The following is a 19040-nucleotide window of genomic DNA, read 5'->3' on the forward strand; positions in this document are numbered from 1 at the left end:
GGCTCTGGGCTGGAAGCCCCTGGTTATATTATGTTATTGTTATTCCAGGGCTCTGGGCTGGAAGCCCCTGGTTATATTATGTTATTGTTATTCCAGGGCTCTGGGCTGGAAGCCCCTGGTTATGTTATTGTTATTGTTGTTCCAGGGCTCTGGGCTGGAAGCCCCTGGTTATGTTATTGTTATTCCAGGGCTCTGGGCTGGAAGCCCCTGGTTATATTATGTTATTGTTATTCCAGGGCTCTGGGCTGGAAGCCCCTGGTTATATTATGTTATTGTCATTCCAGGGCTCTGGGCCGGAAGCCCCTGGTTATGTTATTGTTATTGTTATTCCAGGGCTCTGGGCTGGAAGCCCCTGGTTATGTTATGTTATTGTTATTCCAGGGCTCTGGGCTGGAAGCCCCTGGTTATATTATGTTATTGTTATTCCAGGGCTCTGGGCTGGAAGCCCCTGGTTATGTTATGTTATTGTTATTCCAGGGCTCTGGGCTGGAAGCCCCTGGTTATATTATGTTATTGTTATTCCAGGGCTCTGGGCCGGAAGCCCCTGGTTATGTTATGTTATTGTTATTCCAGGGCTCTGGGCTGGAAGCCCCTGGTTATGTTATTGTTATTCCAGGGCTCTGGGCTGGAAGCCCCATGTTATGTTATTGTTATTCCAGGGCTCTGGGCTGGAAGCCCCTGGTTATGTTATGTTATTGTTATTCCAGGGCTCTGGGCTGGAAGCCCCATGTTATGTTATTGTTATTGTTATTCCAGGGCTCTGGGCTGGAAGCCCCTGGTTATATTATGTTATTGTTATTCCAGGGCTCTGGGCTGGAAGCCCCTGGTTATGTTATGTTATTGTTATTCCAGGGCTCTGGGCTGGAAGCCCCATGTTATGTTATTGTTATTCCATGGCTCTGGGCTGGAAGCCCCTGGTTATGTTATGTTATTGTTATTCCAGGGCTCTGGGCCGGAAGCCCCTGGTTATGTTATGTTATTGTTATTCCAGGGCTCTGGGCTGGAAGCCCCTGGTTATGTTATTGTTATTGTTATTCCAGGGCTCTGGGCTGGAAGCCCCTGGTTATGTTATGTTATTGTTATTCCAGGGCTCTGGGCTGGAAGCCCCTGGTTATGTTATTGTTATTGTTATTCCAGGGCTCTGGGCTGGAAGCCCCATGTTATGTTATTGTTATTGTTATTCCAGGGCTCTGGGCTGGAAGCCCCTGGTTATATTATGTTATTGTTATTCCAGGGCTCTGGGCTGGAAGCCCCTGGTTATATTATGTTATTGTTATTCCAGGGCTCTGGGCTGGAAGCCCCTGGTTATGTTATGTTATTGTTATTCCAGGGCTCTGGGCTGGAAGCCCCTGGTTATGTTATTGTTATTGTTATTCCAGGGCTCTGGGCTGGAAGCCCCATGTTATGTTATTGTTATTGTTATTCCAGGGCTCTGGGCTGGAAGCCCCTGGTTATATTATGTTATTGTTATTCCAGGGCTCTGGGCTGGAAGTCCCTGGTTATATTATGTTATTGTTATTTCAGGGCTCTGGGCTGGAAGCCCCTGGTTATATTATGTTATTGTTATTCCAGGGCTCTGGGCTGGAAGCCCCTGGTTATATTATGTTATTGTTATTCCAGGGCTCTGGGCTGGAAGCCCCTGGTTATGTTATGTTATTGTTATTCCAGGGCTCTGGGCTGGAAGCCCCTGGTTATATTATGTTATTGTTATTCCAGGGCTCTGGGCCGGAAGCCCCTGGTTATGTTATGTTATTGTTATTCCAGGGCTCTGGGCTGGAAGCCCCTGGTTATGTTATTGTTATTGTTATTCCAGGGCTCTGGGCTGGAAGCCCCTTGTTATATTATGTTATTGTTATTTCAGGGCTCTGGGCTGGAAGCCCCTGGTTATGTTATGTTATTGTTATTCCAGGGCTCTGGGCTGGAAGCCCCATGTTATGTTATTGTTATTGTTATTCCAGGGCTCTGGGCTGGAAGCCCCTTGTTATATTATGTTATTGTTATTTCAGGGCTCTGGGCTGGAAGCCCCTGGTTATGTTATGTTATTGTTATTCCAGGGCTCTGGGCTGGAAGCCCCATGTTATGTTATTGTTATTGTTATTCCAGGGCTCTGGGCTGGAAGCCCCTGGTTATATTATGTTATTGTTATTCCAGGGCTCTGGGCCGGAAGCCCCTGGTTATGTTATGTTATTGTTATTCCAGGGCTCTGGGCTGGAAGCCCCTGGTTATATTATGTTATGTTATTGTTATTCCAGGGCTCTGGGCTGGAAGCCTCCAGTGTTCGGACACCTTCCTCTCCTCCTCAACAGAGATGGCAGTAAGCTCTCCAAGAGACAAGGAGATATCTACATACAGAGTTTCCAGAGGAGTGGGGCCCTACCTGAAGCTCTACTGGATATCACCACACACTGTGGATCTGGCTTTAACAGTAAGAGAGGGAGGGGGAGAGAGAGAGAGGCAGGAGGATATCTTTATACAGAGAAGTAGTGCACTATACAGGGAATAGGAGTCAGAAGTAGTGTACTATAAAGGGAATAGGAGTCAGAAGTAGTGTACTATAAAGGGAATAGGAGTCAGATGTAGTGCACTATAAAGGGAATAGGAGTCAGATGTAGTGCACTATAAAGGGAATAGGAGTCAGATGTAGTGTACTATAAAGGGAATAGGAGTCAGAAGGGAATAGGAGTCAGAAGTAGTGCACTATAAAGGGAATAGGAGTCAGAAGTAGTTCACTATAAAGGGAATAGGAGTCAGAAGGGAATAGGAGTCAGAAGTAGTGTACTATAAAGGGAATAGGAGTCAGAAGGGAATAGGAGTCAGAAGTAGTGTACTATAAAGGGAATAGGAGTCAGATGTAGTGGACTATAAAGGGAATAGGAGTCAGAAGGGAATAGGAGTCAGAAGTAGTGGACTATAAAGGGAATAGGAGTCAGATGTAGTGCACTATAAAGGGAATAGGAGTCAGAAGGGAATAGGAGTCAGAAGTAGTGTACTATAAAGGGAATAGGAGTCAGAAGTAGTGCACTATAAAGGGAATAGGAGTCAGATGTAGTGCACTATAAAGGGAATAGGAGTCAGAAGTAGTGTACTATAAAGGGAATAGGAGTCAGATGTAGTGCACTATAAAGGGAATAGGAGTCCGATGTAGTGTACTATGAAGGGAATAGCAGTCAGAAGTAGTGCACTATAAAGGGAATAGGAGTCAGAAGTAGTGTACTATAAAGGGAATAGGAGTCAGATGTAGTGCACTATAAAGGGAATAGGAGTCAGAAGTAGTGCACCATACAGGGAATAGGGGTCAGATGTAGTGCACTATAAAGGGAATAGGAGTCAGAAGTAGTGTACTATAAAGGGAATAGGAGTCAGATGTAGTGGACTATAAAGGGAATAGGAGTCAGAAGGGAATAGGAGTCAGAAGTAGTGGACTATAAAGGGAATAGGAGTCAGATGTAGTGCACTATAAAGGGAATAGGAGTCAGAAGGGAATAGGAGTCAGAAGTAGTGTACTATAAAGGGAATAGGAGTCAGAAGTAGTGCACTATAAAGGGAATAGGAGTCAGATGTAGTGCACTATAAAGGGAATAGGAGTCAGAAGGGATTAGGAGTCAGAAGTAGTGCACTATAAAGGGAATAGGAGTCAGAAGTAGTTCACTATAAAGGGAATAGGAGTCAGAAGTAGTGTACTATAAAGGGAATAGGAGTCAGAAGGGAATAGGAGTCAGAAGTAGTGTACTATAAAGGGAATAGGAGTCAGACGGGAATAGGAGTCAGAAGTAGTGCACCATACAGGGAATAGGGGTCAGATGTAGTGCACTATGAAGGGAATAGGAGTCAGATGTAGTGTACTATAAAGGGAATAGGGGTCAGATGTAGTGTACTATAAAGGGAATAGGAGTCAGATGTAGTGTACTATAAAGGGAATAGGAGTCAGATGTAGTGCACTATAAAGGGAATAGGAGTCAGAAGTAGTGTACTATAAAGGGAATAGGAGTCAGATGTAGTGCACTATAAAGGGAATAGGAGTCCGATGTAGTGCACTATAAAGGGAATAGGAGTCCGATGTAGTGTACTATAAAGGGAATAGGAGTCAGATGTAGTGCACTATAAAGGGAATAGGAGTCAGATGTAGTGCACTATAAAGGGAATAGGAGTCAGAAGTAGTGCACCATACAGGGAATAGGGGTCAGATGTAGTGCACTATAAAGGGAATAGGAGTCAGATGTAGTGTACTATAAAGGGAATAGGAGTCAGAAGGGAATAGGAGTCAGAAGTAGTGCACTATAAAGGGAATAGGAGTCAGAAGTAGTGCACTATAAAGGGAATAGGAGTCAGAAGTAGTTCACTATAAAGGGAATAGGAGTCAGAAGTAGTGTACTATAAAGGGAATAGGAGTCAGAAGGGAATAGGAGTCAGAAATAGTGTACTATAAAGGGAATAGGAGTCAGAAGGGAATAGGAGTCAGAAGTAGTGCACTATAAAGGGAATAGGAGTCAGAAGTAGTTCACTATAAAGGGAATAGGAGTCAGAAGTAGTGTACTATAAAGGGAATAGGAGTCAGAAGGGAATAGGAGTCAGAAGTAGTGTACTATAAAGGGAATAGGAGTCAGATGTAGTGGACTATAAAGGGAATAGGAGTCAGATGTAGTGTACTATAAAGGGAATAGGAGTCAGAAGTAGTGTACTATAAAGGGAATAGGAGTCAGAAGGGAATAGGAGTCAGAAGTAGTGTACTATAAAGGGAATAGGAGTCAGATGTAGTGGACTATAAAGGGAATAGGAGTCAGAAGTAGTGGACTATAAAGGGAATAGGAGTCAGATGTAGTGGACTATAAAGGCAATAGGAGTCAGAAGGGAATAGGAGTCAGAAGTAGTGTACTATAAAGGGAATAGGAGTCAGAAGGGAATAGGAGTCAGGAGTAGTGTACTATAAAGGGAATAGGAGTCAGATGTAGTGGACTATAAAGGGAATAGGAGTCAGATGTAGTGTACTATAAAGGGAATAGGAGTCAGAAGTAGTGTACTATAAAGGGAATAGGAGTCAGAAGGGAATAGGAGTCAGAAGTAGTGTACTATAAAGGGAATAGGAGTCAGAAGTAGTGGACTATAAAGGGAATAGGAGTCAGATGTAGTGGACTATAAAGGGAATAGGAGTCAGAAGGGAATAGGAGTCAGAAGTAGTGTACTATAAAGGGAATAGGAGTCAGAAGGGAATAGGAGTCAGAAGTAGTGCACTATAAAGGGAATAGGAGTCAGATGTAGTGCACTATAAAGGGAATAGGGGTCAGATGTAGTGTACTATAAAGGGAATAGGGGTCAGATGTAGTGTACTATAAAGGGAATAGGAGTCAGATGTAGTGTACTATAAAGGGAATAGGGGTCAGATGTAGTGTACTATAAAGGGAATAGGAGTCAGAAGTAGTGTACTATAAAGGGAATAGGAGTCAGATGTAGTGCACTATAAAGGGAATAGGAGTCAGAAGTAGTGCACTATAAAGGGAATAGGAGTCAGAAGTAGTGTACTATAAAGGGAATAGGAGTCAGAAGGGAATAGGAGTCAGAAGTAGTGCACTATAAAGGGAATAGGAGTCAGAAGGGAATAGGAGTCAGAAGTAGTGTACTATAAAGGGAATAGGAGTCAGAAGGGAATAGGAGTCAGAAGTAGTGCACTATAAAGGGAATAGGAGTCAGAAGTAGTGTACTATAAAGGGAATAGGAGTCAGAAGGGAATAGGAGTCAGAAGTAGTGTACTATAAAGGGAATAGGAGTCAGAAGGGAATAGGAGTCAGAAGTAGTGCACTATAAAGGGAATAGGAGTCAGAAGTAGTGTACTATAAAGGGAATAGGAGTCAGAAGGGAATAGGAGTCAGAAGTAGTGTACTATAAAGGGAATAGGAGTCAGAAGGGAATAGGAGTCAGAAGTAGTGTACTATAAAGGGAATAGGAGTCAGAAGGGAATAGGAGTCAGAAGTAGTGTACTATAAAGGGAATAGGAGTCAGAAGTAGTGTACTATAAAGGGAATAGGAGTCAGAAGGGAATAGGAGTCAGAAGTAGTTCACTATAAAGGGAATAGGAGTCAGAAGTAGTGTACTATAAAGGGAATAGGAGTCAGAAGGGAATAGGAGTCAGAAGTAGTGTACTATAAAGGGAATAGGAGTCAGAAGGGAATAGGAGTCAGAAGTAGTGTACTATAAAGGGAATAGGAGTCAGATGTAGTGGACTATAAAGGGAATAGGAGTCAGATGTAGTGTACTATAAAGGGAATAGGAGTCAGAAGTAGTGTACTATAAAGGGAATAGGAGTCAGAAGGGAATAGGAGTCAGAAGTAGTGTACTATAAAGGGAATAGGAGTCAGATGTAGTGGACTATAAAGGGAATAGGAGTCAGAAGTAGTGGACTATAAAGGGAATAGGAGTCAGATGTAGTGGACTATAAAGGCAATAGGAGTCAGAAGGGAATAGGAGTCAGAAGTAGTGCACTATAAAGGGAATAGGAGTCAGAAGTAGTGCACTATAAAGGGAATAGGAGTCAGAAGTAGTTCACTATAAAGGGATTAGGAGTCAGAAGTAGTGTACTATAAAGGGAATAGGAGTCAGAAGGGAATAGGAGTCAGAAGTAGTGTACTATAAAGGGAATAGGAGTCAGAAGGGAATAGGAGTCAGAAGTAGTGCACTATAAAGGGAATAGGAGTCAGAAGTAGTTCACTATAAAGGGAATAGGAGTCAGAAGTAGTGTACTATAAAGGGAATAGGAGTCAGAAGGGAATAGGAGTCAGAAGTAGTGTACTATAAAGGGAATAGGAGTCAGAAGGGAATAGGAGTCAGAAGTAGTGTACTATAAAGGGAATAGGAGTCAGATGTAGTGGACTATAAAGGGAATAGGAGTCAGATGTAGTGTACTATAAAGGGAATAGGAGTCAGAAGTAGTGTACTATAAAGGGAATAGGAGTCAGAAGGGAATAGGAGTCAGAAGTAGTGTACTATAAAGGGAATAGGAGTCAGATGTAGTGGACTATAAAGGGAATAGGAGTCAGAAGTAGTGGACTATAAAGGGAATAGGAGTCAGATGTAGTGGACTATAAAGGCAATAGGAGTCAGAAGGGAATAGGAGTCAGAAGTAGTGTACTATAAAGGGAATATGAGTCAGAAGGGAATAGGAGTCAGAAGTAGTGTACTATAAAGGGAATAGGAGTCAGATGTAGTGGACTATAAAGGGAATAGGAGTCAGATGTAGTGGACTATAAAGGGAATAGGAGTCAGAAGGGAATAGGAGTCAGAAGTAGTGTACTATAAAAGGAATAGGAGTCAGAAGGGAATAGGAGTCAGAAGTAGTGCACTATAAAGGGAATAGGAGTCAGAAGTAGTGCACTATAAAGGGAATAGGAGTCAGATGTAGTGCACTATAAAGGGAATAGGAGTCAGAAGGGATTAGGAGTCAGAAGTAGTGCACTATAAAGGGAATAGGAGTCAGAAGTAGTTCACTATAAAGGGAATAGGAGTCAGAAGTAGTGTACTATAAAGGGAATAGGAGTCAGAAGGGAATAGGAGTCAGAAGTAGTGTACTATAAAGGGAATAGGAGTCAGAAGGGAATAGGAGTCAGAAGTAGTGCACCATACAGGGAATAGGGGTCAGATGTAGTGCACTATGAAGGGAATAGGAGTCAGATGTAGTGTACTATAAAGGGAATAGGGGTCAGATGTAGTGTACTATAAAGGGAATAGGAGTCAGATGTAGTGTACTATAAAGGGAATAGGAGTCAGATGTAGTGCACTATAAAGGGAATAGGAGTCAGAAGTAGTGTACTATAAAGGGAATAGGAGTCAGATGTAGTGCACTATAAAGGGAATAGGAGTCCGATGTAGTGTACTATGAAGGGAATAGCAGTCAGAAGTAGTGCACTATAAAGGGAATAGGAGTCAGAAGTAGTGTACTATAAAGGGAATAGGAGTCAGATGTAGTGCACTATAAAGGGAATAGGAGTCAGAAGTAGTGCACCATACAGGGAATAGGGGTCAGATGTAGTGCACTATAAAGGGAATAGGAGTCAGATGTAGTGTACTATAAAGGGAATAGGAGTCAGAAGGGAATAGGAGTCAGAAGTAGTGCACTATAAAGGGAATAGGAGTCAGAAGTAGTGCACTATAAAGGGAATAGGAGTCAGAAGTAGTTCACTATAAAGGGAATAGGAGTCAGAAGTAGTGTACTATAAAGGGAATAGGAGTCAGAAGGGAATAGGAGTCAGAAATAGTGTACTATAAAGGGAATAGGAGTCAGAAGGGAATAGGAGTCAGAAGTAGTGCACTATAAAGGGAATAGGAGTCAGAAGTAGTTCACTATAAAGGGAATAGGAGTCAGAAGTAGTGTACTATAAAGGGAATAGGAGTCAGAAGGGAATAGGAGTCAGAAGTAGTGTACTATAAAGTGAATATGAGTCAGAAGGGAATAGGAGTCAGAAGTAGTGTACTATAAAGGGAATAGGAGTCAGATGTAGTGGACTATAAAGGGAATAGGAGTCAGATGTAGTGTACTATAAAGGGAATAGGAGTCAGAAGTAGTGTACTATAAAGGGAATAGGAGTCAGATGTAGTGGACTATAAAGGGAATAGGAGTCAGAAGTAGTGGACTATAAAGGGAATAGGAGTCAGATGTAGTGGACTATAAAGGCAATAGGAGTCAGAAGGGAATAGGAGTCAGAAGTAGTGTACTATAAAGGGAATAGGAGTCAGAAGGGAATAGGAGTCAGAAGTAGTGTACTATAAAGGGAATAGGAGTCAGATGTAGTGGACTATAAAGGGAATAGGAGTCAGATGTAGTGTACTATAAAGGGAATAGGAGTCAGAAGTAGTGTACTATAAAGGGAATAGGAGTCAGAAGGGAATAGGAGTCAGACGTAGTGTACTATAAAGGGAATAGGAGTCAGATGTAGTGGACTATAAAGGGAATAGGAGTCAGAAGTAGTGGACTATAAAGGGAATAGGAGTCAGAAGGGAATAGGAGTCAGAAGTAGTGCACTATAAAGGGAATAGGAGTCAGAAGTAGTGTACTATAAAGGGAATAGGAGTCAGATGTAGTGCACTATAACGGGAATAGGGGTCAGATGTAGTGTACTATAAAGGGAATAGGGGTCAGATGTAGTGCACTATAAAGGGAATAGGAGTCAGATGTAGTGTACTATGAAGGGAATAGCAGTCAGAAGTAGTGCACTATAAAGGGAATAGGAGTCAGAAGGGAATAGGAGTCAGAAGTAGTGTACTATAAAGGGAATAGGAGTCAGAAGGGAATAGGAGTCAGAAGTAGTGCACTATAAAGGGAATAGGTGTCAGAAGTAGTGCACTATAAAGGGAATAGGAGTCAGAAGTAGTTCACTATAAAGGGAATAGGAGTCAGAAGTAGTGTACTATAAAGGGAATAGGAGTCAGAAGGGAATAGGAGTCAGAAGTAGTGTACTATAAAGGGAATAGGAGTCAGAAGGGAATAGGAGTCAGAAGTAGTGCACTATAAAGGGAATAGGAGTCAGAAGTAGTGTACTATAAAGGGAATAGGAGTCAGAAGGGAATAGGAGTCAGAAGTAGTGTACTATAAAGGGAATAGGAGTCAGAAGGGAATAGGAGTCAGAAGTAGTGTACTATAAAGGGAATAGGAGTCAGAAGGGAATAGGAGTCAGAAGTAGTGTACTATAAAGGGAATAGGAGTCAGAAGGGAATAGGAGTCAGAAGTAGTGTACTATAAAGGGAATAGGAGTCAGAAGGGAATAGGAGTCAGAAGTAGTGCACTATAAAGGGAATAGGTGTCAGAAGTAGTGCACTATAAAGGGAATAGGAGTCAGAAGTACTGTACTATAAAGGGAATAGGAGTCAGAAGGGAATAGGAGTCAGAAGTAGTGCACTATAAAGGGAATAGGAGTCAGAAGTAGTGTACTATAAAGGGAATAGGAGTCAGAAGGGAATAGGAGTCAGAAGTAGTGTACTATAAAGGGAATAGGAGTCAGAAGGGAATAGGAGTCAGAAGTAGTCTACTATAAAGGGAATAGGAGTCAGAAGGGAATAGGAGTCAGAAGTAGTGTACTATAAAGGGAATAGGAGTCAGAAGGGAATAGGAGTCAGAAGTAGTTCACTATAAAGGGAATAGGAGTCAGAAGTAGTGTACTATAAAGGGAATAGGAGTCAGAAGGATATAGGAGTCAGAAGTAGTGTACTATAAAGGGAATAGGAGTCAGAAGGGAATAGGAGTCAGAAGTAGTGTACTATAAAGGGAATAGGAGTCAGATGTAGTGGACTATAAAGGGAATAGGAGTCAGATGTAGTGTACTATAAAGGGAATAGGAGTCAGAAGTAGTGTACTATAAAGGGAATAGGAGTCAGAAGGGAATAGGAGTCAGAAGTAGTGTACTATAAAGGGAATAGGAGTCAGATGTAGTGGACTATAAAGGGAATAGGAGTCAGAAGTAGTGGACTATAAAGGGAATAGGAGTCAGATGTAGTGGACTATAAAGGCAATAGGAGTCAGAAGGGAATAGGAGTCAGAAGTAGTTCACTATAAAGGGAATAGGAGTCAGAAGTAGTGTACTATAAAGGGAATAGGAGTCAGAAGGATATAGGAGTCAGAAGTAGTGTACTATAAAGGGAATAGGAGTCAGAAGGGAATAGGAGTCAGAAGTAGTGTACTATAAAGGGAATAGGAGTCAGATGTAGTGGACTATAAAGGGAATAGGAGTCAGATGTAGTGTACTATAAAGGGAATAGGAGTCAGAAGTAGTGTACTATAAAGGGAATAGGAGTCAGAAGGGAATAGGAGTCAGAAGTAGTGTACTATAAAGGGAATAGGAGTCAGATGTAGTGGACTATAAAGGGAATAGGAGTCAGAAGTAGTGGACTATAAAGGGAATAGGAGTCAGATGTAGTGGACTATAAAGGCAATAGGAGTCAGAAGGGAATAGGAGTCAGAAGTAGTGCACTATAAAGGGAATAGGAGTCTGAAGTAGTGCACTATAAAGGGAATAGGAGTCAGAAGTAGTTCACTATAAAGGGAATAGGAGTCAGAAGTAGTGTACTATAAAGGGAATAGGAGTCAGAAGGGAATAGGAGTCAGAAGTAGTGTACTATAAAGGGAATAGGAGTCAGAAGGGAATAGGAGTCAGAAGTAGTGCACTATAAAGGGAATAGGAGTCAGAAGTAGTTCACTATAAAGGGAATAGGAGTCAGAAGTAGTGTACTATAAAGGGAATAGGAGTCAGAAGGGAATAGGAGTCAGAAGTAGTGTACTATAAAGGGAATAGGAGTCAGAAGGGAATAGGAGTCAGAAGTAGTGTACTATAAAGGGAATAGGAGTCAGATGTAGTGGACTATAAAGGGAATAGGAGTCAGATGTAGTGTACTATAAAGGGAATAGGAGTCAGAAGTAGTGTACTATAAAGGGAATAGGAGTCAGAAGGGAATAGGAGTCAGAAGTAGTGTACTATAAAGGGAATAGGAGTCAGATGTAGTGGACTATAAAGGGAATAGGAGTCAGAAGTAGTGGACTATAAAGGGAATAGGAGTCAGATGTAGTGGACTATAAAGGCAATAGGAGTCAGAAGGGAATAGGAGTCAGAAGTAGTGTACTATAAAGGGAATAGGAGTCAGAAGGGAATAGAAGTCAGAAGTAGTGTACTATAAAGGGAATAAGAGTCAGATGTAGTGGACTATAAAGGGAATAGGAGTCAGATGTAGTGTACTATAAAGGGAATAGGAGTCAGAAGTAGTGTACTATAAAGGGAATAGGAGTCAGAAGGGAATAGGAGTCAGAAGTAGTGTACTATAAAGGGAATAGGAGTCAGATGTAGTGGACTATAAAGGGAATAGGAGTCAGATGTAGTGGACTATAAAGGGAATAGGAGTCAGAAGGGAATAGGAGTCAGAAGTAGTGTACTATAAAGGGAATAGGAGTCAGAAGTAGTGTACTATACAGGGAATAGGAGTCAGATGTAGTGCACTATAAAGGGAATAGGAGTCAGATGTAGTGTACTATAAAGGGAATAGGAGTCAGATGTAGTGGACTATAAAGGGAATAGGAGTCAGATGTAGTGGACTATAAAGGGAATAGGAGTCAGATGTAGTGCACTATAAAGGGAATAGGAGTCAGATGTAGTGGACTATAAAGGGAATAGGAGTCAGATGTAGTGCACTATAAAGGGAATAGGGGTCAGAATTAGTGGTAGGGTGCCATTTGAGACACAGCCTAAATGCGTTTCCCCCTGTCGTCCTGCAGGTAACCGTGTGGGTCGTAAGATGGAGGAACTGATCGCTGAGTTTAACCCGTCTAAGATCACCACCCACTCTGCCCTGCTAGACCTGGACAAACTACCTGAGTTTAACAAGTACACTACCTGTCTGTCTGTCTCTTTGTATCCATCTCTCCCTCCACAAGTTCTTTAGGCTGGCTGCTGTCAAACCTCAAGGTTGAGTGTAGTTCAAGGGTAGAAGCCATAGTAGGTTTCATGTCATGACACAGAGCTGTGGGTAGTGTAGTCGTGAGTACCAGTCTCTTTAACTAACATTCCACCCCTTGTTATGACACAGAGCTGTGGGTAGTGAAGTCTGAGTACCAGTCTCTTTAACTAACATTCCACCCCTTGTCATGACTCAGAGCAAATACACCATGACAGCTTAATACACAAGGGGTGGAACAGTGGCAAAGGTACCCACAGGACAAACAGAATAATATTAGTCTGAGGAGAGATTAAATAGCATTAATACAACAAAAATAATTCTAAACACACCTTTAGTTTACAAAGTTAACTCTGGTCACTCACATTCTCTGGTCACTCACATTCCACTCCTTGTGACACAGAGCTGTGGGTAGTGTAGTCTGAGTACCAGTCTCTTTAACTAACATTCCACTCCTTGTCATGACACAGAGCTGTGGGTAGTGTAGTCTGAGTACCAGTCTCTTTAACATTCCACTCCTTGTGACACAGAGTTGTGGGTAGTGTAGTCTGAGTACCAGTCTCTTTAACTAACATTACACTCCTTGTCATTGCCATAGAAACTGGTCTCTGGTAATCTCAACGTTCAATATGCAGCTGGTTTACGGCAGAGTTGCTCATTGGTTGTTCGAAATAACATTAATATTTTCCATGACGAGCATCTTTTCACGCTGTCAACAGACTGGTTTTATCTGGCTGAACCAAACAACACGGTTGCTTAGCAACCGGATAGCAACACTTCCAGTCGAGAGAAAACAGTGATAGTTCCAGTAGTTGCATAATCGTTGTGATTGGAGGAAAGCTGTGAGGGGTTATCGAATCAGGATCAACTCCTCTGTTCTCCTCGTGCTCATTAATGATAGAATCTTCAGAGTTGAAGATGGCAGAACGTCCGGTCTCTTTGGCACATGGTGTGGAGTGTTAACTAAGAGACTGTTACCCAGGCTACAGGTGGTGCTGTTGCACTGTGTATTTCTGCCTATATATATTGTGTCTGCTGACCTGCCTCATTCAGTCATGATAAATGACTCCAATAATCACCTCGTCATGATCTTCAGTTTAGAATGCAATTTGATGAATCAGATGGAGAGAAGGTGTGACACCAATCAGGGCCCTGAGTACTGACTGGCATCGCCCACCCCTGGTTCTAGCACATAAGGGTCTAGGATCAGCTTTCTCAATGCTTCTCCTAACCACCCTTATCTTAACAACTCACTCCAGACCAGTCCTTAGTAATCTCAGTAATCCTCTCTGTGTTCTCCCAGGATCCACCTGCAGCAGCGTATCGATGACGCGGTGCAACGTGATTGGCTGGTGAGGGATCTGCAGGGGCGGATCCAGGAAGTGTACGGAACACAGGTCCAGGATCAGGATGTTCTGCAACCAGATTACATCACAAGGGTTCTACACCTGCGCAAGGTAACTATGACCTCATCACACGGGTGCTACACCTGCGCAAGGAAACTATGACCTCATCACAAGGGTTCTACACCTGCGTGCAAGGTAACTATGACCTCATCATATGACCTCATCACACGGGTTCTACACCTGCGTGCACGGTAACTATGGACGTAACCAAGGTAACAGGGCAGCAGCTGTTGTGTCAATCTTCGCACCAGCTGAAAAACCCTCTGGAACCCTTTGGCATTCTGACATTCCCAGTTTGAGAATATCACAGCCCAGTGCAGAATGTGGAGCCTGTCTGTCTGGAGGTCACCGTCTCTCTCACTCACTCACATATCTCCTCTCTCTCTGAGCTGGTAGCTCCAGAGTATTCCTACCTTTGGGTTCCACCCTCCTTCTCTGTCTAATTCTCTCTCCTTTTCTCTCTCTCTCTTTCTCTCTCTCTCTCAGGGTCATATCTCCTCTGTGTCTGACCTGGTGTCCTCAGAGTATTCCTACCTGTGGGTTCGACCTTCTTTCTCTGACCAACAGATGGCAGCACTCAGCTCAGAGACACAACACATCGCTACTCTGGTCATACGGTATGTACCATAACTACTATAGACTAACAGAACTACTCTGGTTCATACCATAACTACTATAGACTAACAGGACTACTCTGGTTCATACCATAACTACTATAGACTAACAGGACTACTCTGGTTCATACCATAACTACTATAGACTAACAGGACTACTCTGGTTCATACCATAACTACTATAGACTAACAGGACTACTCTGGTTCATACCATAACTACTATAGACTAACAGGACTACTCTGGTTCATACCATAACTACTATAGACTAACAGGACTACTCTGGGTCATACCATAACTACTATAGACTAACAGGACTACTCTGGGTCATACCATAACTACTATAGACTAACAGGACTACTCTGGTTCATACCATAACTACTATAGACTAACAGGACTACTCTGGTTCATACCATAACTACTATAGACTAACAGGACTACTCTGGTTCATACCATAACTACTATAGACTAACAGGACTACTCTGGGTCATACCATAACTACTATAGACTAACAGGACTACTCTGGGTCATACCATAACTACTATAGACTAACAGGACTACTCTGGTTCATACCATAACTACTATAGACTAACAGGACTACTCTGGGTCATACCATAACTACTATAGACTAACAGGACTACTCTGGGTCATACCATAACTACTATAGACTAACAGGACTACTCTGGGTCATACCATAACTACTATAGACTAACAGGACTACTCTGGTTCATACCATAACTACTATAGACTAACAGGACTACTCTGGGTCATACCATAACTACTATAGACTAACAGGACTACTCTGGTTCATACCATAACTACTATAGAATAACAGGACTACTCTGGTTCATACCATAACTACTATAGACTAACAGGACTACTCTGGTTCATACCATAACTACTATAGACTAACAGGACTACTCTGGTTCATACCATAACTACTATAGACTAACAGGACTACTCTGGTTCATACCATAACTACTATAGACTAACAGGACTACTCTGGGTCATACCATAACTACTATAGACTAGCAGAACTACTCTGGTTCATACCAACACTACTATAGACTAACAGGACTACTCTGGTTCATACCATAACTACTATAGACTAACAGGACTACTCTGGGTCATACCAACACTACTATAGACTAACAGGACTACTCTGGTTCATACCATAACTACTATAGACTAACAGAACTACTCTGGTTCATACCATAACTACTATAGACTAACAGGACTACTCTGGTTCATACCATAACTACTATAGACTAACAGGACTACTCTGGTTCATACCATAACTACTATAGACTAACAGGACTACTCTGGTTCATACCATAACTACTATAGACTAACAGGACTACTCTGGTTCATACCATAACTACTATAGACTAACAGGACTACTCTGGTTCATACCATAACTACTATAGACTAACAGGACTACTCTGGGTCATACCATAACTACTATAGACTACCAGGACTACTCTGGTTCATACCAACACTACTATAGACTAACAGGACTACTCTGGTTCATACCATAACTACTATAGACTAACAGGGCTACTCTGGTTCATACCATAACTACTATAGACTAACAGGACTACTCCGGTCATACAGTATTAGCTATAGTATTATAGACTACAGTACTACTCTAGTCATACAGTATTAGCTATAGTACTATAGACTACAGAACTACTCTAGTCATACAGTATTAGCTATAGTACTATAGACTACAGTACTACTCTAGTCATACAGTATCTATCAGAACTTACTGTTAACTAAAACCACTCCTAGTTCCCTTTCAATGTAGTCAAGTTTGTTTGTCAGAAGTTAAGTGACGGTGTCCTTTTTAATGAACCAAGACTTTTCTGAAAATGACGACTGTCAGTTATGTGTCTTTCATATTTTAATTGATTAAAAAAATGTACTTCCGTGTACTATTAACATGTCTTGGTGTTAACTGCCTGTCCCATGTCTGTCTCTGTGTAGGTTGATGGAAGGTCTGAAAGGAGGTGAGGAACTGACAGTAGACCAGCTCAGTGTACAACTGAAGACTCTGGCTAAGAAGACCAGCAACACTAAATACAGAGATGTTATGAAGATTATACGACTGGCTCTCAGCGGACTACAGGTAGGAGAGAGTGAAAGGGGGAACGGAGAGAGACTGACCATCAGACTACAGGCAGGAGAGAGACTGGCCCTCAGACTACAGGTAGGAGAGAGACTGGCCCTCAGACTACAGGTAGGAGAGAGACTAGCCCAGGACTACAGGTAGGCGAGACACTGGCCCTCAGACTACAGGCAGGAGAGAGACTGGCCCTCAGACTACAGGTAGGAGAGAGACTAGCCCTCAGACTACAGGTAGGAGAGAGACTGGCCCTCAGACTACAGGTAAGCGAGAGACTAGCCCTCAGACTACAGGTAGTAGAGAGACTGGCCCTCAGACTACAGGTAGGAGAGAGACTAGCCCCGGACTACAGGCAGGAGAGAGACTGGTCCTCAGACTACAGGTAGGCAAGAGACTGGTCCTCAGACTACAGGTAGGAGAGAGACTGGTCCTCAGACTACAGGTAGGAGAGAGACTGGCCCTCAGACTACAGGTAGGAGAGAGACTGGCCCTCAGACTACAGGTAGGAGAGAGACTGGTCCTCAGACTACAGGTAGGAGAGAGACTGACCCTCAGACTACAGGTAGGAGAGAGACTAGCCCTCAGACTACAGGTAGGAGAGAGACTGGCCCTCAGACTACAGGTAGGAGAGAGACTGGCCCTCAGACTACAGGTAGGAGAGAGACTGGCCCTCAGACTACAGGTAGGAGAGAGGGAGGCGGAACGGAGAGAGACGGCGAAAAAGAAAGTACCACAATGACAATGTGTATATATAAAAAAAAAAAGAGAAGTTGTGTTTGATTGCTGTCCTGTCAACATGATTGTCACAGCTCTTGAAAAATAATGTTTCTTCTTCCTCCTCCGTCCGTCTGTCCGTCTGTCTGTCTGTCTGTCCGTCTGTCTCTGTCTGTCTGTCTCTGTCTGTCCCTGTCTGTCTGTCTGTCTCTGTCTGTCTCTGTCTGTCTGTCTGTCTGTCTGTCTGTCTGTCTGTCTGTCTGTCTGTCTGTCTGTCTGTCTGTCTGTCTCTGCAGCAAGGCCCCAGTGTAGCAGAGATGATGGTATCGTTGGGACCCAGTGAGATCACACATCGCTTCAACAGAGTTCTACTGCAGCACTGAACATTGTGGCTGCATGGCACCCTATTCCCTATATAGTGCACTACTTTAGTCCAGGGCCCTATAGTGCAGAAGCAGTGCATTATTATACGGATGAGTCACAAAGGGCACCCTATTCCCTCTCGCAGCAACACCTGAAGACTAGGTTGTAATAATGTGTTACCAATCGGGAGAGAAAACAGACTGAAAACCGGGAGGGACTACTTTGAACTTGTCCAATAAGAAACGTTAATTTTCATATTCCCCCTGCAAGAAACGTTTTGCTACGTTGTGCCATAATGAATATGACCCTGGTTCATTATTCTAACTGGTTACCTGATTGTAACACAGCAACACTGAGGACTGGTTTTCTGACTCTAACAATATTCCTGGACTGTATATGATCACACTTGACTTGTAATGGACATTCAGTCAAGTTGAACTGGAAATGTTTGCAATAAAACAAGTTTCTACTAATTATCGATGCTCTTATGTCTTCAGTGGGAACTCTAAATGTATTCAACATTACATTGATTATGGTTGATTGTCCATTTTGGGGCGGCAGGTAGCCTAGTGGTTAGAGCGTTGGATTTGTAACCAAAGGTGGCAAGATCGAATCCCTGAGCTGACAAGGTAAAAATCTGTCGTTCTGCCCCTGAACAAGTCAGTTAACCCACTGTTCCCCGGTAGGCCGTCATTGTAAATAAGAATTTGTTCTTAGCTGACTTGCCTAGTTAAATAAAGGTTACAAATGAATTTCAAAAAATATGGAATGAAAGTTATGTCAGGTATATGGTAAGTTACCTTACCACTCTCATTGCTGTGTTTTCATTTACAGAAAGTCTCACCGTACCTAACCTGTTTACCACACCCGTCTCCGGGATGGTTAACTCTGGAAACTCCTTTGGTCTCTACTGAGTTAGTAGGTACATCAGCTTTTAGTTTTCTTGCACCTTACTTGTGGAACAATCTTCAAAATGTTGTTATATTTGTTTGTTCTGGTGTCTAGGTCAATTCAGAAATCTGTAAAAAATAATATATATATATATATATTTTACTAGGCAAGTCAGCTAAGAACAAATTCTTATTTTCAATGACGGCCTAGGAACAGTGGGTTATCTGCCTTGTTCAGGGGCAGAACGGCAGATTTTTACCTTGTCAGCTCAGGGATTCGATCTTGCCACCTTTGGTTACAAATCCAACGCTCTAACCACTAGGCTACCTGCCGCCCCACTTGCCGTGGCTGTTGTAGACCATTTCAGCTGGGGGGGGGGGGCCAAGCTGGGGCCAGTTGTACTGCTAGAGGGGCCAGTTGTACTGCTAGAGGGGCCAGTTGTACTGCTAGAGGGGCCAGTTGTACTGCTAGAGGGGCCAGTTGTACTGCTAGAACTGCTAGAGGGGCCA

General features: G+C 42.7%; 1 protein-coding gene across 2 annotated transcripts in view; it reads left to right on the top strand.

The window, feature by feature from the left end:
- ears2 (glutamyl-tRNA synthetase 2, mitochondrial) overlaps positions 1-18118 on the top strand; it is a 28119-nt gene extending 10001 nt beyond the window's left edge. For both annotated transcript variants that reach the window (XM_071354290.1, XM_071354291.1), the window contains 6 exons: positions 2253-2425; positions 12242-12350; positions 13724-13877; positions 14313-14443; positions 16425-16566; positions 17574-18118. In XM_071354290.1, coding sequence (XP_071210391.1) covers positions 2253-2425; positions 12242-12350; positions 13724-13877; positions 14313-14443; positions 16425-16566; positions 17574-17660 — 796 coding nt within the window. In that variant the 3' untranslated portion in view covers positions 17661-18118. The remainder of the gene's footprint in view (positions 1-2252; positions 2426-12241; positions 12351-13723; positions 13878-14312; positions 14444-16424; positions 16567-17573) is intronic.
- Positions 18119-19040: the final 922 nt, after the last annotated feature.

Source organism: Salvelinus alpinus, chromosome 2 (assembly GCF_045679555.1).
Source record: "Salvelinus alpinus chromosome 2, SLU_Salpinus.1, whole genome shotgun sequence".
NCBI classification, from domain to species: domain Eukaryota; kingdom Metazoa; phylum Chordata; class Actinopteri; order Salmoniformes; family Salmonidae; genus Salvelinus; species Salvelinus alpinus.